This window comes from Eretmochelys imbricata, chromosome 7 (genome assembly GCF_965152235.1).
Source record: "Eretmochelys imbricata isolate rEreImb1 chromosome 7, rEreImb1.hap1, whole genome shotgun sequence".
In the NCBI taxonomy this organism is placed as follows: Eukaryota; Metazoa; Chordata; order Testudines; family Cheloniidae; genus Eretmochelys; species Eretmochelys imbricata.
The window spans coordinates 105,311,033-105,335,472 of record NC_135578.1 but is presented as its reverse complement, the minus strand read 5'-3'; the positions used below and the strand labels follow the sequence as shown (position 1 = coordinate 105,335,472).

Sequence of the window (24,440 nt, the reverse complement as noted above, 5' to 3'; positions counted from 1 at the left end):
GCAGATGTATATTTGTTCTGGGCAGCACAGGAAGACAAGACAAGACACCAGGAATATAGTTTAAATAGGCTGCAGCTTTATTAAGAAACACATCTGCAAATTATCCAGAAATAACCCATCCAGTGCAAGTTATCCCTCCTTCCATAATTTCTATCTCCTGGGGGAGGACTGCTAACAGCCCCCCCACCTCTTAAACCATTCCCAGCACTGTTGCTGGAATCCCATCAGCCTCCCCTCACCTGAGGGTTAAGGGAGCAGGGACAGGGGTTGTCTTCTCATTGTACCAGACATTAGGAGTTCCAACTCCATTCTCCACCTTTTTTAGGAGATGTCTTCTCCTAATCCACCTCCGGTTCTGGTTTACCAGGGAACCAGACCCCATATTTCAGAGTAGCAGCCGTGTTAGTCTGTATTCGCAAAAAGAAAAGGAGTACTTGTGGCACCTTAGAGACTAACAAATTTATTTGAGCGTAAGCTTTTGTGAGCTACAGCTCACTTCATCGGACCCCATATTGAACAAGTATGTACACTAGGCACCTACCAAATTGTGACAAAATGAATTTTACAACCTAACCTACCCATTGGGTCCCTGGGCGGCTGAGTGGAAGTTGAGAAACCCGCACACTGGCCCCAGGCCAATCTGGCAGTGAAGGAAAAATTCCTACGCAGCACCCAAAAGTAACTAGCATGATGCCCTCAGCAAGGCCCCATAACCCAGTCCTATTCTAATCCCAAGGGGAAAGGAGAGGGAGTTTTCTTCCCAGTGCAGAATGGCACCCTTTGGTAGCCAATAAGGTTGTGCTGCAACCTTCTGTCCAACCAATCAGCCACCTAGCTTCTCTCCTCTAGCCCATGGGGAAGAGAGGAGTGAGAGGGGGCAATCCTTAAAAGGGCCAAGGATTTTCTTTCCCCTGCTGGCCCAGACAAAACCTCCTCACCTCTGAGGCTGGTCGGAGGGTATTTTGAGAAAAGTAAGTGCACCTTCATCTCCTGTACTACTCCCTTCCATTCGCCTGATCTTGTAACATAGAAAGCCTCCTGTAAGAAATAAATGTTTTGGTTGAAGATCCAGTATCAAAAGTCAATACCAGGAGTAAGTACTGGAGAAGAAAAAGTGGAAACAATAGATGCCACGGTCCTCAAGCCACATACATTCTGACATTCCACGGTTTCAGAATTTGCCATGGAATCCACCCCTTGCAGCAGAATTGTGCTCCGGAACTAGGCTTTTACTTTTAAAGACGTACCTTTCTAATCTGTATGGTTTTGAAGATAACCTTCTAAAGGTGAACCCAGTATAAACTCATTCAGTGTTGCTTTGAGTCTGCCAACAACCTGAAACATTACATAGGTGTGGAGTGAACTGCCCCATTTATTTTAACTAGGAGTGCTGGCTCTGAAACCTAAACATGTCAGTTTAAATGTCAACATTACTAATTATTGCACTGCTGACCAAATTCCTCCCCATGTCTCTCCAGGCACACAAATCTCCTACTCAGCTGCAAAAATCTCCAGGTCTTCCTTGGCAACTTTGCTGATGCAATTAGGTGTTGGCACTACAAAAAATTGTGGCATATTGAACACTAAAAGGATGAGGACAGGGTGAAATAAATAAAATTTAACATCAAAATAAATAACATGGGGGCTAAATTATTCATTTTACATATTCATAGATTGTAAGGCCAGAAGGGACCATTGTGATCATCTAGTCTAACCTCATATTCAATTCATTGAAGGCCTTTGCTTTTTTAAATTTAAATGAAAGTGCACCAAGATTTGCACCAGAAGACTGAAATATCCAGGGACTTTACCACCCAATTTAAATGCACCTTGGAGTGGAATTTAAGAAGGCTTGACCCTGGATACTTCTCTAATATTAAAGAGAGAGACTCGTGCTCTTAATAAATAATGCAACCATCTCAATAATACAGAATTTAATGAGAGTCCTGCTATTTCCTTGGGTCCCAGCTGTGGCAACATTGTTGCTTAATGGTATTTACAGAACAAGTATATGCTGGAATAGCTTCCATAGGATGGACTAAAACTAGTTATTATGCAAGGGTTGATGATTGCTTTCAGTGTATATTATTGATTCTGCAACCATTTATCTCTCTTTTCTTCATGTACAAGATAAGTTGTTGACAAGAAGAAATAAATTAAATATAGCAGACATGTATTTTCACCAAAGATTTTCTATTTGAAGTTTATTTTCTTCAATTCCGAATGATACTTTGGTGATCATCTTTTTCCAGGAATCATAAGAATGTATTGAGTAAGGCAAAGCTCTAACAGCAATAATCATGGTTTTAGCAGAATTGTACTTGAAAGTGCCCATTGCATTCTTGCTACCAAGCATACAAGGGATATTATGTTTATTCTTAGAATTTTGACAGGAAACTAAAAATGTAGGGCCAGGCGCTCCTCTAGTGTAAATCAATGTAGTAACTTTGGCGCTGATTTACACCAACTGAGGAGCTGGCCTGTATTTCTCTAGTTTGTTCTCCCCCAAATTGATGTGGATTATTCTTGAAAATCCATCCTACCTTCCTGTGCAGTTTTGTTACTTAAAAGTCAATAAGGCGCAAATCCGGTGCCCACAGCATAGCAACACCTGAAAAACAGTGACACTGTGATGCTGGCACAGCAGAGAGAGGAGGAATCCATTCCACTACCCTGCATAGGTCCCCCACCCAATGTGCATTTAGCTGGATTGTATACAGGGAACAAAAACTGTATCCCTAAAACCTCAGAGGAGAAAAGGTTTTGGAAGCTCAAGAGATTTTTCAATACAAATATACTAATTAGAACTCCTCGAATAGACAAAAACATGTTAATGTTGGCTATGTATCTTTTACTACTATAATTGGTTTTGATTTAAGCAGAGCTTGTAAACGCCATGTGTTACAACAGAGAAAGTAGTCTATCTTTGCTGGCGTCTCTGCCTAGCCCTTTGTCTGAGCCGTCGGATTGACAGACTAATGGGCTGCTTTCCAAATTTCTCCATGATTTCTTTGATTCGTGCGAGGTTGGTTTTGCTGATTGTGAAGTCACACTGAGTGGCTCCCATGTCATAACCTACTGCACAGTTCTTGGTGGAAGAGGTATAGCCCTCCGCTTTTGCAGTGACCACATATTCTCCTGGGTTCAGGAGACGCCAGTAATCCCCATCACTCGCTGTTAAAGAAATCAGAAAAGAAGATTTTCAGACTATTGCTCTTTTGACAGATATGTCAACACTTATTCACTATAAAGGTCTATGTTAGGTCTGTGGCCTGAAGTTATACATGTAGGACTTGAGCCTCATGTCCAGTTAACCTCCCCTTGGCTGTGGTTGGTACCAGACCCAGAAAGAAGTCAGGCATCAAAGGTGGCTGTGTTCCTTCTTTACAACCTTCTTTTCCACCAAGTTTGGGATCACCTGAGTGGCAATTTGGCTCCTGGCACAAGCTGAAACAGCTTTGGGGGCTCATCCACACTCAAGAATTGCTGGAGTGTAGTGGAGCTCTGGCCAAGTCCCGTGCCCAGCCACATCCCGACACGGGAGGCCATAAGAGGAGCTGTATAGGGCTAGCTACACTGGATCTATTTCACCCAAAGATTCCCCTACACCAAGCAGGTGGCCCAGTCTGCTAGCTGTCTTGGGCCACCAGAGCAACACAAAGCAACAGGACAGGCCCCAGGTATCTGACCCATGGCATATGTAGCATTTGCTTGACAATGCCCTGCTTCTCAATAACAGAATGTTTTAAGCAAAACACTGCTCTTTCTTTGCAGCCTTTTTAATGACCTTTAAATGGGGGAAAAAAAAAAAAAGACGTGCTTGATTCCAAGTCAAGTCACAATTTGGAAAAGTAGCCTAGGCCTGGCTGCTCCTATGTGTGACTATGTAGCCCTCACCATGGAAACATAAATGAAGCTGGCAATAAAAACAAAATGCCACCATGAAAATCCATTACAGTTTTCATTTACCATCCTAATTTTCTGTAACTGTACATAAAAAATAGTACTGATTTCCCAAACAGAATTCTCTGGACAGGTGAGATATACACAGGGCTGAGAGAAGGGTTAAAAATAACCTGTTTCCCAGCACCATCAGCCAAATTAAGTTTGATCTTAGCAGTTTGATATTTTGTTGAATTAAAATACACCCACAATAATTCCTTGATATGCCACCTTTGCCACTTGGGGGCCCTTTCACTGTTGCCCTCAGCATACAGCAATCATGTTTTTGCTTTATAATATCAATTCGTCGACAGAAAGCAATTTCATATGTAACTTAGGCCATGATTTTCAGCATAGTACTTAACCACATTCCTAACTTTAAAGACATGAGTATCCCATTGTAATCCATTGAACTACTTGCGTGGATAAAGCAAAGCACATGTTTCAGTACCTCATTGAATCAGGGCCTTAATGATTTTCCTTACAGAAGATATCCATGGCTTAATGTTTACCCAATAATTTGGACATTCTTTGGTCTTCTAGTGATGTTATTTTAAGCAGCAAATATGTTTCATAATGGATTGAAAGAGGGAATGAAACTTAGCTTCTTACTGTAAAATTGTATTTGTTTTACAATTTACCCTAGTAAAGCCTCCTGAGTTGTAGCCGTGCATTTTCAAGGTTTCCTAGAATGTAATACTATATATAAAGAAATGTGACATCTCCCACAGGAAGAGTTATTGTAATATTCATGTGAAATGACATTACTATTATTGGCCCTGCCCCTGGGTGACTTACAATACAATGTTGCTAAAATGAAAGACAATCAAGATGAAAAGATTGTATGCTGGGAAGAAGAAGACAGACTGTGCTAGAGCTGGGCTTTATATTTTATATCTTGCATCTGTGTAAAGATCCAAAATTGTATATTGGGGCTGGATAAGCTGGGCATCATGGTTTGACATAGCAGGAATCAGCAAAAGAACAAAACCAAAAAACAGTGCTAATCATCTCCTGGCATTATTGTGAAAGAGGACGTAACTGACACACCTGGTCAAGTTACTTCTCGTAGAGTAAAGAGGGCTCATATTTTTCTACCAACCAGTTTGAGAGTGTTTTAAAAGAGGAGATAGGCCATATTCTCTGCTGATATCTGGCTACTGTGCACTTCTTGGGAGTAGGGGGCGAGTCAGGTGGGGAGGGATTATCATGGAGCTCTGCTTTGCTGTGCCTGTCCTGTACTGCTGCAGTGTCCACCACAGGAACTTAGAGCTGGTTTGGGGTTGGCCCTGAGAATCCACTTTGGTTCCAAGTGCACAGGACTAAATGGGCGTATTTTCTCCCAGACCAAGTGGGTGGGCAATAGTGTAGCCTGACTCTGCCCCATTATGCTAGCCAGCACCGCTATGCTGGTGCAGAAGGATGTCGTACTTTGCAGTGGCGGATTAAATGCTGGGTCAATGGAGCCCGTGCCAGGGGCCCTGGCCAATTGGGGGGCCCTGGAAAAATGGGACGGGGTGGGGAGCATCCCCCATGTGCTCTGGCCCAGGGCCCCACATAACTGTAATCCGCCTCTGGTACTTTGGTGCTGTATAGGCCAGCAGCAAATTACTTACTTCTCTGGAGCAAGAGGAAACAAAGGAAATTTTGTCTCAGAGAGATGTCTCTTGACCACAGTGCCTTGTAGGATATTGCATTGGTGGTGCAGTTTATGCATCACACTTTGGACAAGGTTGTGCCTAATGACACAATTAGCCTTTGGTGCATCCACACATTTCTGACAAGCATTTGTCATGTATTTTAGCATAGCTTGAGAAATACTATAAAAGAAGCTACACATTCAACCACCACCAGGAAATAATTATAGAGCTAAATACAAACTACTGGCAGGATTTACTTATTTAGCTCTTTTCTGTTTTAAAACAAGTAGAGTTCATTCCAAGAGTTTGCTCCTGTTACCCATCATTTAATCTCAGGGTACGAAGAGATTTCATTCTCTGGGCTAAATGAACTACATCAAAAATTCCTGTACAGATGGTAGAGACATGTGATCAAAAATACGGGGGGGTTAGAGAATATTAAGAGGTACTTTGATAAACATAAAGAGATAGTGTACTCAGTTAAAATGACAACACATACTACGAAAGATATCAAATGAATATATGTAAATAGACTCCAGAAGGCACCTTGATCTTGTTAACAATGTGACAGATAATAAAATAAAAATTAGGAGGAATAAATTATAATGGGCCAGATCTTCAGCTGGTGTAGCTCCATTAAGTCAGTGGAATTATTCCAATTTACATCAACTGAGGATCTGTCTGAATGCTTTATTACCAACAAAGGGCCCTACTATGAAGTTAATTTGCCTGCCCAAGGAATGATGGTGTACACCCATAAATAGTTGAGTACTAGGCAGCAGCCAGCAGTGCTTCAAGATAATGTATTGTTATTAGTCAACCCACTAAAATAATAAAATCTGGTGAACAATTAGAGAGAAATGTTAGATGCAAAATCTTTGTTTTGGATGTTGTTGGAAACTCTGAAATTCTTATCAGATTCTCTGAAATAAAGCTTTCTACAAGAGTTTCAGGCAAACTTGAGTTAATTTATGGTTTGCTTTGAAAACCATGCAAAAGCTAGGCACTGTGGTAATAGCTGCTCGAGAAATGCTGACAGAGAGAACGAAATACTGCAATTTTGACCAAGTTTCACTTTGACATTTGGTGTTCAAAAGATGGGCGTGAAACTATATGAAACAAAACCAGAAAATGTGGCTCACCATAAACCAAAAGCTTTGAGATTAGTAAAACGCTAATTGTTTGCTTCATGTGTGGCAGGTTGCCACAGGCAAAATGGTCTTTTTACTTGGGAAATATTCCACTTCCATTTTAATTTCAAAGAAATCACCAACCCTTCCAGAACTGATAGCAGTGTAGGTTATGTTCTTGACACTGAGTCCCTGTAATGGGCTAGGATCCTATATACACCAGAGGCTCTCAAAACAGCAATCTCTGGACACAGCTCGCCCATGGAGCTTTTAGGGGGGTCTGCTGAAAGGTAGCTGGACATGCAGTGTTGACTTTTCTTCCTTATTTCCTGCTGCTAAATGTTTTTAATAGACAGCTAAAAATCCATCAGATGCTTTCCTAAAGTTACTTTTCATGACAGCAATGGGTGGAGTTGCCACAGGGATGTTCTTTGATTGTTTAAGGAGAGAGGGTGTGGGGTCGTGAATGAGAAGAGAGGTGCCCACAATCCTTTAAAATATACCCCTGCCATCCTTACACCTCTATATGAGCTACGCAGACCTTGTATCTAGGTATGCAGAGGTAAGTGGGCATCGTGCACTCACTTACTCCCTCCCCTGCGCTAGAACAGGGAATGGACAGGGTCTCAGCTCCTCCCACCCCCACAATAGACTAGTCAACACAGCTGGGCTTGCACAAGTGGTGTTGCATTTTGCTGCTGGTAAAGGCCGGGAACACAGGAGATGCAGAGAGTACCTCAGAAAGGTGCCTCTGACACGTTAGCCTCCTCCCAAGGCTATTTTTGGGCTGGTTCAGCTTTTCCGCAGGACTGTGCGCCTAATGCTAAGGGCTAGAATGCACAGCCCTGGGTAATGGAGATGTGTGAACCCCATCATCTCAAGGAGCCAATGGAATAACAAGAGGAGCAAGGTGCTACTTGACATTAATAAGGTCATTGGAATCAGGCCCTAAATATAAATAAAATATATTTAGAATAACTGTTTAATTTTATATCTCAATAAGAGATATCCAATGACCTCTGCTAGCTGGTCTTTGAAAAATGCGGAGGTAAAAAGTGTCCAAACGGGTTTGTTGATCCAACTAATGAACTTATTTCCCAGGGTCATCTGACAGAGCACAGTTCACATGTAACCATAAAACCATATCATCACCTCTGCTCAATCAATAGCTGTATGTACAGCAAGAAAAAAAGGGAACAATGTGTTCAAGCTCCTGGTCTCACAAAATCAATAATTTCAATTAACCTATTAATATTATCAGCACAGTGTCACCCCTTCCTACTCCCATCAGATACATTGTACCGCTAAGTGAAAGTAACAGAAGGTTCTTTCTGCACTAGAGAAGGAAGAGGAGAAATGTCCTGTAACAAATGTATGTTAATAGAAAGCTTATTGTAGACACAATTCTCACCTGCTTAATAGGGTAGTTGACTCCATTTACATGTCAGAAAATAGCAGGTATTTTAAAAACTTAATAGCTATAATCCATTTTAAAGCAAAACTTAGAAAGGTAAAGAAAGTTGCCCAGATTCTCCTCTTGTTTAAACCAATTTTGACGCAGTGCAACTCCGTTGCTTCAGTGGGAATAGTCCCAGTTTAAACAGGTATAAAAGAGAGAAGAATGAGATCCCACAGAAATAATTTATTTTTTTCTCTGCAGATCTATATATTATTTTAGCTTAGTGGCTATCCCATAAAATTTCTAGTTTCAAAGACTAATGACAGCCCGTCCCCTTTATTTATTTAATGTAAGTCAAGATAGAAGTTCCATGTTTCCATCTATAAGTATGAGTATCAATTTTTTACACTTCCCAGATTATGGAAAAGAATAACAATTATACTTTCTCTTTTTATTATTAATAGTTAGCAGTGAACCTTAACCAGACAATTCTGATTCAGACCTGCACCTAAACTTCCTCAAAGTCCATGAGTGTTTACAGAGCAGATTGTGGGGTCTTCCATAATTCTGTTCTTATACATTCATGTGGGATTCTTCTCCATATGCACTCAGATTTGTATTTTCTCTAAATCATCCACTATTCTCCAGTGTGGTATCTAATGTAACCCAGTATATTGAGGGATTGGAATAATCATCCATTGCATTTATTCAGTTCCCAGTAAACATTTACCAGAGTAATATAACCTACAGTTTATGACAGCTTTCTAGGTTAGTGGAAAAACAACTGATTATTTTCATTCCCTCTTTTGTTTTCCAGTGGCCCCATTTTGAAATATATAAAGAAGACGTAATTGCCTTACTAAATATCTGCAATTCTATGTTTTCTCTCACAGCAGAGACATAGTAAAGTTGAAATAAAACTTATCATAACTGAGCTAAATTTGCTGATATTATTGAATCAGCTAACCTAAAATAGTAGATATCTGAGACTCAGAACTTGCTTACCTAAAACTGCTGGAGTTCCTGGTATTCCATAGCCTCCCATTGGTTAATTATGTCATACAACTGTATAAGCAGATCTTAAATTCAATGATGGGTAGATAATGAAATACCCAGTATATCACATTGCTAATTGCTTTCCCTCATTCTAATACCAAACCAACCCTTGAGTATATGGCCATCATATCCTTACATTTGTTTACAAAATTACCACCTCTGCATATGGTATTTCTGAGATTGATAGAACCGGTATTGGTTTAGGGGTGCTCTTTGCAAGAATTATATTTTTCAGCATCAGAGCTAATGCTATTCCCTGTCATCTCAACGCAAACAACTCACAGATCTACCTCTCTACTCTGGTCCTGTCTCTTTCTGTCCAAATTAAAATCTCAGCCTGTTTTATGTCTCTTTGTGGATGTCCAGCCATCAGACTAAGCTCAATGTGTCCAAAACAGAGCTCTTAACTTTCACACCAGACTCCTTTCCCTTTTTCAGTGATTGAGGACCATCTTCCTTCCTATCACTCTGGGGTGTAACCTGAATATTATCTTCTTTTCAGCACTCTGTCTAGATACTCATATCAAAGACATCAACATTTTTCTATATCTTCCTGCATAACATCTCTGAGATCTGGCCTTTCCTCTACAGCCACACAGCTAAAACTCTTATCTAGTCACCATCATCTGACTTCTCGACTACTGCAACATCCTCTTCCCTGGCCTTGATAAATGCAATCTTGCCCCCACTTCACTCCATTCAAAATGCTGCTGCACAGATCATTTTCCTGGCTTGTTTCTTTGATCGTATCACCTCTCCTTTTCCATCTCATCACTGAGTCTCCACTCCCTACCAGATCAAACTACTCACCTTCACTTACAAGGTTCTTCAGAGGCTAGCCCCACCCTATCTACCACTTCTCACATGCTATCAAAAATCAGCTCTCACCTTTGCTCTGCCAATAATGCCAGTCTTCCTCACCCACTTGTTAAATTTTCAAACACACACTTCTATGCTATCTCTCATGCTGTACCTCACTCTTGGGCAAAGCTCCCCATAAACATCTGCAAAGCCACCTCATTGTCCTCTTTCAAATTCCTCAGTAAAACGGTCTTCTGTTGTGATGCCTACAAAAATCCTGACAACTATTAAGCAGTTACTGTGCTGTGACAGTCTATTATGCTAATCATTACTGTGGTATCATTTCCTGGTGTTCCTTCATCTGTTGTCGCTCATCATAGACTGTGAGCTCCTCAAGGCAGAGACCACCTGTTGCATCTGTATTAGCACAGCACCTAGCCCAAAGGGACACTTGTCTATGACTGGGTGCCCTAGGCGTGACTGCAGTACAAATAAATAATAATAATAATAAACTAGTTCAAAAGTACTTTGGAAAAGTCCAGATGTTTGATCTAACTCCCTCTGAATAGCCCTGGGTACATTCTGAATTTGCTGGCTCACATTTGCTTAATTAATACTGTGAAAATACTGAATGCACACATTTATTAACTTTCTTTTTTTAATAGAAATCTGGATCAGCAATGCTCTATGAGTGCAATTCACCCTGCGTGAAGTAACCCTTCCACCGGGCTCCGAGATTCCACCAAGCGTGCACAGTGGAACTGCAAACCTCTGAAGAGCATGAGGTTCCTCCCTTCCTTCAGCAGCTGCTTCACCTTTTCACGCTCATCCAAACTAGACCTCTAAATCTTTCATGTTCCCTTAACGATTAATAACCACAGAAGCACCCTTTGCTATTGTTAATGGTGCTCTAATTAATTTTGGCTAGACAGTCACCGCCCTCACTTGGCCACACATGGGAGTAAGGCCTCCCTTGTTCAGACTGTGATTTCAACTGTGTTGGAGAGAGCAGGGGCTACCTATCCAATACCAACCACTACAAGCAAGTAGGCAGGGAGGGGGAGAAGAAGGACAAGAAGCGGGAGGAGCCCTGGCTCCCCTCCCTACCTTCTGGTCAGAGTAGCCACTCCATGAAAAGGAGCGAAGTTACTTATGCCTCCTCCAGACCAGGGGAATTGAGTGACAATTCATTCTCTGGTGTGCTCCTAGGGCACTGGAGCTATGTGCGGTCCCTTCCTCGGGGAAAACTGTAAAGTTACAATGCAGCCCTATATTTGTTTGCAATAAATCTACTGATTTGTGTACATGGATGTGATGCTGATGGAAAAGAAGGAAGCACTTGGAGGAAATAGCAGGAAATAGACCTCACCTTCTACTGAGGTGTATGTCATAGATTCATAGATATTAAGGTCAGAAGGGACCATTAGGATCATCTAGTCTGACCTCCTGCACAACGCAGGCCACAGAATCTCACCCAGCCACTCCTGCGAAAAACCTCTCACCTATGTCTGAGCTATTGAAGTCCTCAAATCATGGTTTAAAGACTTCAAGGAGCAGAGAATCCTCCAGCAAGTGACCCATGCCCCATGCTACAGAGGAAGGTGAAAAACCTCCAGGGCCTCTTCAAATCTGCCCTGGAGGAAGATTCCTTCCCGACCCCAAATATGGCGATCAGCTAAACCCTGAGCATATGGGCAAGATTCACCAGCCAGATACCCAGGAAAGAATTAGAGGGATGGTCGTTTGATATAAGCAGGAACTCAGATCCCACCCCATCTAGCATCCCATCACAGGCCATTGGGCCTATTTACCATGAATAGTTAAAGATCAATTAATTGCCAAAATCATGTTTTCCCATCATACCATCTCCTCCATAAACATATCGAGCCTAATCTTCAGTTGTCCAGGAGATGCTAAACTTTTATGGGCTCTTAAAAGCTAAATAGACTCTTAAACTAAGCCTAGATGCCCATGTAGTAGCAATTCCCAGAAACGTCAACTTTCACTATGTTCTTCCCTTCTGATGTCCCAATCAGAGCATTCCAAGCTTTTGTCTCCTCACTGCAACACACCATATCCTAGCTTAACCGAGAAGGTCAGATGGTTCAGATGGTTCAGAATGCAGCATTTTTTTTACCTGTGCGAATGTCGTGGTTAACACCCTCTACTGAAATAATGGCATTTGGAATTCCCTTTCCAGATAAATCCCTTACCATGCCTTTGATGCCCCGGTGGACCTAGTAGCGGAACAAATAAATGGATACCTATTACACAACAGTGAAAACCAAATATGATAGAATCATCAAACAGTCACATCTGCATGAGAAAGCAAATCATTAACTGGATAATGACTATGTTCTCTTCCGCCAGAAATCTTGGATGAAAGATATAATTAATCTAGCCCCAAATTTAAAAAGAACATTTTTTTCTCAAATGTAGAATCTGAGCCTTCTCCCCATGTCTGCATATTGCAGTAGGTAAAATGGTATGCATTCTCAACGCATATAAAATATATGTATGTCAACAGGATCGGTTCGTTTTTTTATCTTCTTTGCAAATAATATAGTTTTGAAATATCACTATCAACATAAAATTCACTTTCTAGGCATCAGCCACTTTTGACTTCACTTTTTTTTTAGAGCTTCTGCAGTTATGAACATAAGAGAGAGCCAGATTAAACAACTAAAAGTAGCAAGTCAAAGGGATTTTCATGCGATTGTTTTTAATCAAGCACTGCACTCTGGTAAAATTTTAACATGCTTCATTATTTTGTCCACTTAAACTAAAATAGTCTGATGTTTGAAAAAATTCTGCCAGTAATTTTGAAGGGTAAGGTTTCTATGATAAATGCCAAAAATGTTCATAATTCAAAACACAGATCATAAGTGAAACCTTTAGTGAAAGAATTAGCTACCACATAGGGGTTTACTAAACTGAAATAAAACATATTAGCCCTGTGAGATCACCAGGGGTGTATGGAGGATTGGAAAACTTTGGATAAAAAAGTATATTAAGATTTTTCTAGTGTTTTAAATGATGGCTAGTTGTATAGGTATTTGTACAAAGTTTCTCAGTTTCTTTTTAGCGGGAGCACTCTGGATTTTAAAGGTCAAATCTGGACTCTACCCGTAATGCAATGTAAACGCTGTGGTTGAGATTTCCAAAGCAGCATGAGAACCAATGGAAGATAAATAATTAAGCTAATGGAAGATATGTGTCTGAATCCCATTGGCTGATTTGAAAAGCTGTGGAGGGCAACCCACTGAGAGCTCCTATAGGAATCAGCACAGTTCTGAACTCTTTAGCATCTGTCTCTGCAGGATCAGGTAGAAGGTAATTTGTGAACAACCTGGGGGAATAGCAAGGTTATAGTAAGTACCTCTGAAAACTGTATGGGTCCATTGGACTGGAACCTTACCTACCAGAAAACACAGCAGGCTACAGTAACTTCAAATTAAGACTTTCACTTAGGCCCCTTCCAAAGTGAATTCTAATTGGGAAAGGTATTCTCTTTCATACCTGTTCCATAAAAACAATCAGGGATTCACGGTTGTTTTCCCATTCTTCAGGTAACTCGCTCTCATGAGGATATTTGTCACAGCCCACATAGATGGATAGCTCAAAGCAGTTTGTGTGCAGGTAACTAAAGTCATTTATACCTGTTGACGTAATAAAATAAGAAAAGCTTTAGAACCATAAAATGCTGCTCTTGTTTATTTTGGGCACTAGACCTGATTATTTTAATCAAAGAGCAGAATATCTGAATAGCACAAAGTAGACGACAGTTCTGGCAGGAAAATGCTGTTTTAAAAATGCCATGAATATATTAAATTGATTCTCATAACATTGTGCCAATAGAAACAAAATCTAAATTGCAATTCTAAAGAAGTAAAGCCATAATAGCTCCACGAAACTTGATGCAAACTTTTAAAATTTTCCTATAGACACGAAGGTCCATTTTCATTTTATCCCATTTAAAACAAGGAACTGAGTAGCACAGAGCATGATAAACCAAGATGAAAAGAGAGAGAGAGCGAGATAGAGGTGGAGGTAGCTACTGTACTCATCCTCAGTATAAGCCTTGTTGAAAGCCCCTTGAAGACTATGGGAGTCTTGGTCGCATGAAAAATACATCATGGTAACTGGTATAAAAATGAAAACCTTAGAAGGCGGTGGTTCTGAAAGCTTTTTATAATCCTACAACTCAAAAGCAGTTCCATTTTAAAATCCAAAATTTAAACATGAGCTATAATGCAGGGTTCAGTCCTATCACTTCTCTTATTCAGCATATATGTGAGACTGCTGAGTGAGCGTGTGTGAAAGTATGGACTATTTTGTCATCAATGCACTAATGACACACAGCATGAATCTCAGTCCCCTTTAGTGCTGAAAGTGGGGTCACCTTCTTGCTGTCTCAGGGTCTAACAAAATTTGGGATCTAAATGAAAAATAGTTGGGTTAAGCTTATTACAGATAAGATGGATGTGATGCTGATGAAAAAGAGGGAAGCACTTGGAGGAAATAGCAGGAAATATGACCTCTCCTTTTACTGAGGTGTATGTTCTTCCGTTGTCCAGGAGGTGCTAAACTTTATGAGCTCTTAAATGGATTCTTAAACTAAGCCTAGATGCCCCTATAGTAGCAATTCCCAGAAATGTCAGATTTCACTATGTTCTTCCCTTCTGATGCCCCAATTACAGTATTCCAAGCTTTTGTCTTCTCCAGGGAGGATCATTGCAACACAACATATCTTGGCCTAACCCACAAGATGGGATCACAAACTATAGATGAAGGAGTACTTGGTTAGTCTCTAAGGTGCCACTGATGATTACTTTAGATAAGCAGGACAGTGGGGTGGGAGGAGGTATTGTTTCATATTCTCTGTGTATATATAAAGTCTGCTGCAGTTTCCACGGTATGCATCTGATGAAGTGAGCTGTAGCTCACGAAAGCTCATGCTCAAATAAATTGGTTAGTCTCTAAGGTGCCACAAGTACTCCTTTTCTTTTTGCGAATACAGACTAACACGGCTGTTACTCTGAAACTATAGATGGTACAGCATGCAGCATCCTGTCTGCTAAGTGGAAGGTACTGCCAAGAGCAAAAAATACCAATTCTTCACACTTTACATAGGCTGCCATTCCAATCCCAAGTACAGTTCAAGGTCCAATTCTACTTTCATTGAAACTGGAAGTCTGAGTAACTCCACTGACTTAATCTACATCAGTAAAACTGAGAGCTGAATTCTTCTCATGGTCCTCACCATCAAAGCGCTAAATGGGGGAAGGACTTAGCTATCTCAAAGGCCACCTTTTTCCTGTAATTTTCCACAGAAACACAGTTACTGATAATAGTGCAGGTTTTAACGCAGAGGGGTCAGCAGCAGAGTATTTTCCCTGGAGCTATAAAAACTCTTGTAGACCATTCAGTAGCTACACTGTGCTAAAGAAGGATGGTCGTTTGATACTAGTGAGCACTGGCGTGGGGGCAATAAGCTCATTTATACCATTCTTAAATGCCCATATGTAGAGTGAGCATGGTTTTGGTTTTCAGTTATTAACAATAAACAGGATTGTGGATAGTACAAATATTTTCCTACAGAAGTAGTACATATGAGTTCGTCATATATAACTGATAAGGGAATAGAGAAGAGTAAAGGTCGTACAGGATATGTTTGGTGTCCTTTCACCTGTAAGTTCTGGGTGACCTATTCCATATATAGAGCCTGGCTCTGTGAGAGAACTATGGACTGCATTCTTGTTTCCTCTATAGGGTCCTGCAAAAGATCAGAATTAGTATCGTTGTCTCCTAATAAAGATGTTCATTCACGATGTGTCCTAACCAACCATCCCTGAACTTTGATGAAGCTCCAATCTGTGTCCATACTTCACAACTACCTCCAATCTCTATAGTGGGCCAAACGCTAACCCCCAGATTTCCCTGAGCACTGGGGAAGTCTGTATGTAGATGCAGACCTCCAATCCACTTCCATTTTTTCCGTTTCTCTGCTGATTCCCAGAAGAATCTCCCTTTGGGGAATTTCATTTACTAACATTCTCCAAACTAACACAGATAACACAATTGAATGACCAGGCTGAATGCAGGGGGAAGGAAGGAACGAAGATTAATTTCTCATTATCCAAACAAACTGATAATAAAAAAAAAATTTAAGGCTAAGAAGAAAATTGCTCATTAATGATCATAAACTGATTTCTTTCCTAATGGCAAAGATTAGCAGGAAATACATTCACCAAGTATATCTGATTGAAGAGAATTAAAAAAAGAAGAAGATCCAATCAATCCAATTATTATGCAGCAGCAGTCAAGTGTTTAATGAGCCCTCAGTGCCTTCTGGATGCAGAGTAGGAGGATTATATAACACAGATGTTAAATTTTTATATGTTTGTTGATGGGGAAAGACTAAAATTTCAGACGCTGGCATATGCTGCTCTGCAGAAGCCTGTTTCCTTTCCATTTGAGAAATGCTCACAAACGTTTTCTCTTCACATATCGTATTTCATCCTGGATAATCTATGGTGAAATGTTTTGTGTTACACAGTAATTGCTCTGTTTTCACACGTCTCCTTCAAATAATGGCTCAGTGTTGCCAGGAGGAACTCTCCATATATTGTTTGAATGCCCAAATCCAGCATTGGAAATCAAAGATAAGATTTATATGTTGCGTAGTGTACAAGGGGCTTATCCACTGCTTAGATGTTATTTTTAGACTGATTGAAGAGATCATTTACATGGAAGCCCATGATATGCTACAGGGAATAATGTAGTTAAATACCCAAGAAATGCTGAGGCATTTGATATCTGCAGAAGCTGTTTACAGCCAGCTTACTACACCTCCAGGGTCATTTGGTGGTATAAAGGGGCTAGAGAGCTTCTGGGCAACTCTCTCAGTGCAGGGTTTATGTACACCAGCTCCTTCACAAACCCAGTGTAGGGGCATATCAAGGGCATGGCTGGGGGCTGGGAGGGTCCTGAACAGCTTTGAATTCAGCTATTTTGGGCTGAGGAGAAGCCCATTGAACGATATGAGAGTAAGTTAGAGCAGACCCTGGGCTATTTTCAGGAATGTCACTTTGGGAACAGAGTTTACATGAACAGCTGTTTAAGAAAGAATAAGTAATGCATCCGATGAAGTGAGCTGTAGCTCACGAAAGCTTATGCTCAAATAAATTGGTTAGTCTCTAAGGTGCCACAAGTACTCCTTTTCTTTTTGTGAATACAGACTAACACGGCTGTTACTCTGAAACCTATTGCAACTGTGTGGCTTAAAAGAGGAATAATTGAGAGAACAGTCCATGTGAAAATCTGTGACTAGGTAGAAATAATGTTGACATAGCAGACAGGCAACTCCTCACCCTCAAATCTGAGGCACTTTTGTTCTGGGTTTGGAGCTGAATGTAGCAACTCAGCTCATGTCTCTGATTAATGAGGCTTTTGGTATTAATTGTTAAAAATAATTCAGACTTTTTGGTTTATGATTCACTTAAACCATTTTCACTAGTCTCCTAATAATTATTGTCAGCTTATTCCTAAATACCTAACTCCACTTTGCAAAGGGGGCATCCTTATTCCCATTTTACAGATGGGGAAACTGAGGCAATGACTTGCCCAAAGTCACCCAGCAGAAAAGTGACACAGCTTTGAATAGAACCCAGGTCTCCTGAATCCCAGTCTAGTGCTCTTGGTACAAGAAGAAAGAAGAAAAATAGAAAAAAATATTCTAGTAATCTCCCCACAAAACAAACCCAGAGACTTCATTATAACACCAGAAAACAGAATATTAAAAATAATGTGAAGCATCATATAGGAACAAAACAAATTCAATGAACCAAATTCAACATAAAATTGTTACTAAGAAATCATATACTACTCAGCATCTATGCTGTACCAGTTACTTACTGCTACAGCTGTTAGTGATACTGCCAGCCTTATCTTTGTTGTATCGATTCATAATCAGGTTTATACAGCATTTAAGAAAATTAAAGTCAAATTCAATAATTAGGCAGTCAACTTTCCAAGTTTTCAGAATTTGCATGATGCATGGACCCTTATCTGCAGGAACTGTTTTTGTAATGTGGACAGTTCACCATCTCTTCCCCTGAATTTGTTCAGTTGTTTTTAACATAGTGAAACATATTTTAAAGTGCAATAAGCTTGGCTTCAGTGCCAGCCACAATTAACTTTGCCTGATCCAATAAAAGTAGCACTGTTTATACAGTGAGGATGGTGCTAAATAACAAGCAAGACCAAAAGCTCTAATAAAGAAAATGGTATCTATTTACATTAAATATGACAACAATAACAACTGTAAATAGATACAAGTACGTGGTTTTACATGCCATTTTCTTTATTAGAGCTCTTGGTCTTGCTTGTTATTTATCATTTTGGGGCTACTCCTTTGATTATGGCATTCGCTACTCCTCTTTTCCTCCATCCTTTGTAAGGCAATGGTACATTCTGTTGGTGGAGTGACATGCTTAAGGTTGGCAGGTTCCTTCCTGTCAGTGGTCTTGGGCTGGTTGGTTCTTTTGGATCAATTTTAATTTTGGAATGGACCGTATGGCACTTGATGTGGCTGACTTGTGACAGGCAACTTTTAAATGTGTTTAATAAATACGGTATGACATGCACACCTTTGGAAAACATCAGCAGTAAATGAGGTATTTGCAAGGAAATTTTGACAGCTCTCTGTCAATCCATGGACATCTTATGAAACGCAAAAGGGCAGATTTCATTAAGGTCTATTATTCTCTCAGTGGAGGTGTTTACTTGCCATGAATTGTGTGACAAGTACCATAAAATTACAGTGTTATAGCATTTACCAGGCTTGTTCTACAATGAATCCTAGGCAAAGTTACTTCAGACACTTACTTCCAGCAACTGTATGCCATGAGGCCCCATTAACAGTCCCATCTTCCTTCTGGAAATCCTCTGTATGGCATACTCTCCTTCTGGCATCTGTCATTAGTCGGTGAGTGGAGGCATATGAATATGCCAACCACCGAAATACATGGTCATCAGGGGTAGGTGTGTGCTCCTGAGTTTTCCATGTAGATCGAACCATATCATATGGGTATGCAACAACCAGTTCTCCTCCTTGTAAATTGCCACCCAGTACAAATGGAATTTTTTCCATCCATGCTATCACTGCTCGAGTCTCAACTGCCACCTGCATGGAAAAGAAACAACAGCTTCAATGGGAGGTGTGAAATTCAGTAGTCCTCACTTATTTGGACAGTGACCAAAGAGATGGTATTCAATTATGCATTAGGTTTAACATATGGTCTGAAGCCAAATCAGAACTAGGGTTTGGGTTCACATTTAAATTCAATAGATCTGAAATCCCATGAGTAGTATTCATACAATTTTGGAGCAAAATGCTGAAAATCTTGAAAAGTTCCCCTTCTCTTGTGAAATTTACCATCTCAGGATAAATGCTTGGAAGAATCACTTATTTTTCATGAAAAGTTGTCTGCTTCTGCACCAGAATTTGGAAAACAGGGCCATTTGAACTATAGAAGGTAGAATGAGAGCCAGGGATTTGAACCCAAACTCTCAGGAATTCAAAGTTCAGAGTCAAGCTTTTGATTTTGTTCCTTCTTTAATTCTGTTCATATTCTATTGTGAGATATTAAAACTAAAGCAATATATGAGGATTTAGCTGCAAAGCTCCTATCACTTAGAAACTATGACCTCAATCTTCAGAGGCACATTGGTCACTTAATGCTAAGCCAGCATAGCTGGCAACGGGAGGATCACCTGAATACAAGGGGATCCTTTGTTAGCACAGAGCCTTGCAATTCCTGTGTCACCCTCTTCCCTGTAACTAGCAGAAAGGGAATGAGAAAGGGAAAGGGGGATGTATTCAGCGCTTCCCTGCATCCTTGTGGCCACTGGCTGTATGTCTTGAGGCAGCTAGCAACCAGTATAAAATACAGCCTTCATATTGCTCAACCTTATGCTGGGGTGCCAAACTGGTAAACAGCCAGTTCAGAAGTGAGAGTGCATGCCCTCTGTAGCAGCAGCCAAGGCCCTGCCTTTGCTCCCATTCGTGTCAATGGAAATGAAAATATTTGCAAACTAAAGAGGCTTAAGTATGAAAATATTTCTAAATCACACAGAGTTCACAAGGGTTAAGTGCCTTCCCCTCATTTCATCTCAAGATGGCTATATTCAGCCATTCGAAATATTGGCCACTGTTAAAGTAAGACATGCAGAAAAGACTTAATGTCTTTGCATTATTATCCAATATGTGCAATTAACACAGGTCACTGAGATGGTTTTGAATATAAGATGGAGTCTGATCTGTTAAGAGATATTATTTATTTTAAGGAAAATTCAGTAGGAAACCTAGGGGAAATTTGCCTGATGTCTAGTGTTGTCCTTTCTAAAGAGCTCTGCGATCTCACAAACCGATGGAGATGTCTCATTAAAATGACGGAAAACTCAGTCTCTCCAAAATAATTTTAAAAAAGAGGCCCAGAGATATAAACAAATACCTTACAAAATTAATATAATTACAATAATTCTCACTATTTAAAACAAATGAAGTTAATGAAATTCAAGGGGGAGAATTTAAGTTTTAATATGCACTGCTATGTGTACTAACTCTCTTCCTGATTTAAGTTTCTGAATAACAAATAGGCTCTTAAAAGCTTTTATACAAATATCTCATGAGGTTTCATCCCTAGTTCACCCCACCTTCTTTTCTCTCTCCCTTTCTCTCTGGAGCTACTTGTACTTACTGTAGTATTTTCAGAACGGTACCATTCTGGAATTGGAATATGATGATTTGGGACCTTTCTCTGAAACTTCTTCCTATCTTCAGCTTCCCAAAGCATGGTATTTAAATCAGGGAAATTATTGTTGATGTCAATGCCATCCTGAGTCCATCTTCCTAAAGACCAGCCTCCTAATTCCGAACCCTGTGACAAAATTTTCAAATCGTTCACTGTGTTATCACCAATCAGGCTTGTGTTACACTGAACAGCTGCATGCATCTTTCCGTAGAAACATAAATTCAAGGTCTTAAATGTTTGTAGCTATGTAGGATCCTAATGAACTATTTTCTAGGAGTATGGGTGCCTGCTATCGTGGTCTAATTCTAGCATTGGGAATTATATTCTGCCTGCCTAATCTTTCTGCTGAAGTTCCAACTGGATAAACTACTCTGTTCTTCAATCTCTGGCTGGTAGTGCTATGGAGTGTTACTATCTGTGTTGAATTTTATCCCAAGCGACTGTACGTCTCTGGCAGGCGAATGCATTCTAATTGTAGTGAACTATGGACCGCTCTAAATTACAGCAGCTGGAAGCTGCACAGGGTGATTGGATGAAGCTGATTGGATGAGGCTGTGTGTTCCATCCTAGTCCCATCCTGTCCCTGACATGTTCCCTCCATGCTAGAGAAAGCGGTATAAAGTTGACTATTTTGGGGAAATCTTCAGTAGCCCTTTCATGGCCAGTTTAAGATTTCTTTGTGTCACTTCAAGAGCACAAAGCAACCTTAGCAGAGGTCAAGGATCTGACCCACTGTGTTAAAGATACACACACACACAATTATCCACAAGTCTATATAGAGGCAGTAAAGGGTATAAAGCATTTTGGGATCCTTTGAAATGAAAGATGCTATATTAAAATAGATCATTGTCATTTATTAACTATTAGCTATACACTCCTCCCCAAAGTGAATGAAATTAAATTATTGAGATAGATGTGCCTGTTAAGTATTACAGAATTTCATTTTACTAGTTTCACTCATATCATTTCATCTTAATTACTCAAAATTTCATAAACATATTTTTGGCTTTCATGAATTGTCATGGGTTTTGACCGTGATGTTTGTCATATAAGTTCAGAACCGGAAGAAGAAAAGTTGTAATCATCTAGTATCCATTCAAATTAAAAATATAAAAAGAACAGTTATTTAGAACAAGACAAAGAGTGTGCGTGGAGGAAAATTTCAAGATGATATGGTAGAGGTGACAGATACTCCCTTTATGGAGGGGGAACATTTATATGTTGAGACTGAGATTTACAAACTCTGGGTCCTTTTGGATTCTTGGCATCTACGGAGCAACCCTGATAGCTTTTTCCATCTGTACCTGATCAGGGGGCATGCAATTTTTCCACTTGGATGTGGATCCACAATTCTCCAAGCCTTTGTTCCTTCCACACTGAAGGATTGCAATACACTCTCCACTGGGCTGCATTTACAGAGCAGTCTGAAATTTCAGCTGGTGTAGATTGCAACTGCTTGTTTGCTTAGCTGTGCTTCTCAGGTGGTACACATCACACATGCGAACTATAGACAGCACTGTCTACCATTAGGTTTCCAAATTCAATTGAAGATGCTCATATTGAACTACGCTACCCTATATGGTGTGTGTCCTGGCTAGCCTACAGGCAGCCTCTTTCCTTAGGTGCCCTCACAGCAACTGAGATCATCTGGAAGACCGTTCACTCCAGTTTTTACGAATAAGGTATCTCAGTGGGTTCTCCTTTTCCTTTTGGAGTGTTGCTTTATTGGCTTTGTTTATTTGGATTACATCCAAATTTCATCATTTTTTTTTAAATCATGATAATGGGAGCATATTTTAGCAATCTACTATGAATAAGATAATTGCTAGTAATGTTGACAGTCACATTACCACTTCATATGCCATCTCGTATCCATCTGGGTTGATTGAAGGAAGGAGATGAATTCTGGTGTCCTCAATAAGGCGTGCAATGCGTGGGTTCCCAGCCAGATATTCCTGGCACATAAATTGCATTAACAAAAGCATTAGCTCACGTCCAAGCACCTCGTTCCCATGAGCCCCCGCAATGTAGCGAAATTCTGGCTCACCTGTTGAAAACAAACAGGACAGGAATGTAGTTAGTGGAGCAAACCAAAGATCCAACCCAACACCTATTGGAGTCAATGGGAGTCTTTCCACTGGCTTCATAAGGGATTGGATCAGCCCCCAAAATAAACACATCTCAGCTGAAAAAAATGTCTCTTTTCTAACTTACCTATACCACTTAATTTCTCTTTCCCATTGCTCCTATCCATAACTTAATTATGTATTGATAATATCTACAGCAACCATGTAAAGCATTTGGGGTACATTTTCCATTGAAAAACATACTACAAAATTAAATTATATTAGTTTATATTTTCCAATTACAGGAAAACACAGGAAAACACTGATATAGAACACCATTTTAAAAGATCTATGATTTTAAACGATAACATGACAAATCTCTCCATAAATAAAGGATAGATACATAATACAGAGTCTCTTGCTGACTGTAGAACATGTCTCTGACCTCAAGCACTCTTTTTCATTCATTAATCTAAAACAATGATTCATACTTATTTGGCAAGGTTTTATTAAATGCCACAATATTTGTTGTCCTTTACTGCATAGTTCTTACAGGATGTATTCAACTCCCCTTTAACCATATATACCACTAACAAACAATAGGTACTGTAGACTATTAGACCTAGTGACCAAATTCTTCCTTCACCGGCACATGATGGGAGAAGGAGGTTTTATTTGCATCTCACTGGTAGTGTTTGGAATAATTATATCCTTCAGAATATCACTAGACTAGGAAATATGGAACTAACTGCCACCTAATGCATTAAGAAGGAGTGCACATACTGCATATGAAGACCATTGACTAGATTTTTCAAGTGGCCTCCACAAATATGCTTGAAATATTTGCGTTTGCAACCATTTGTGTGTAGTAATTTCCCATCTAAATGTTAGATTCTCCCCGGGGAAACAGACATACTCATAATTATTACATGGGCATTTGTGGGACACTGGTTGTGAATGCAATCCATGAAGGCTAAATGGACTGAATGGGTAAGTAGTTCTATACTATGCTATGGAACCCTTCACCTTGGTTTAAGTTTAGCCAAAGTGACTGGTCAGTGATAGCTGATATTCATTAAAATGTTAAAGCCTTCAGTTGCTTATGTGACATGACTTGGTGGTCTCAGTCCAGATCACAGAGTTAGATCACGCCACATGGGCACAGCTAAACCTTGACTCTAAATGGCAGTGTGCAGTTTCTTCACCTAAGGCGCAGCACTGCAATGCACACAGCATGTGATGGACAGTTCCCCATCATGCGCATTGCTACACGCCTTTGTGTTAGCTGAATCTTCCTCCTTTCTACATACCAATCCCACCATCATATGAGCATCCTTGTTGGTATTCTCAATTGAGAGACGGAATGTAGATTGAACTACAGTCTCACCACCAGACACTATGCCCAGAACATTCGTGGGGCAATGGAGGGAAATTTGAGCTACCTGTGCTTGTGGTACACATATTCTATAGATAAACATGAAACTTCAGTCTTGAGGGCTGTAAGCCAATCACATTCCACTGCACTAAAATCCACTCTATATTTTTTTTAAAAATTTGTAAAGATAATAACCCATTAGCATTAATTAATT

General features: G+C 40.0%; 1 protein-coding gene across 1 annotated transcript in view; it reads right to left on the bottom strand.

Moving 5' to 3' along the window:
• Positions 1-2,920: 2,920 nt before the first annotated feature.
• CPXM2 (carboxypeptidase X, M14 family member 2) overlaps positions 2,921-24,440 on the bottom strand; it is a 102,725-nt gene continuing 81,205 nt past the window's right edge. The window contains exons 9-14 of the mRNA XM_077821871.1: positions 22,636-22,832; positions 20,732-20,911; positions 18,858-19,155; positions 13,488-13,627; positions 12,106-12,205; positions 2,921-3,174 (exon numbers count right to left, since the gene is read on the bottom strand). Of these exons, the coding sequence (XP_077677997.1) occupies positions 2,921-3,174; positions 12,106-12,205; positions 13,488-13,627; positions 18,858-19,155; positions 20,732-20,911; positions 22,636-22,832 (1,169 nt within the window). The remainder of the gene's footprint in view (positions 3,175-12,105; positions 12,206-13,487; positions 13,628-18,857; positions 19,156-20,731; positions 20,912-22,635; positions 22,833-24,440) is intronic.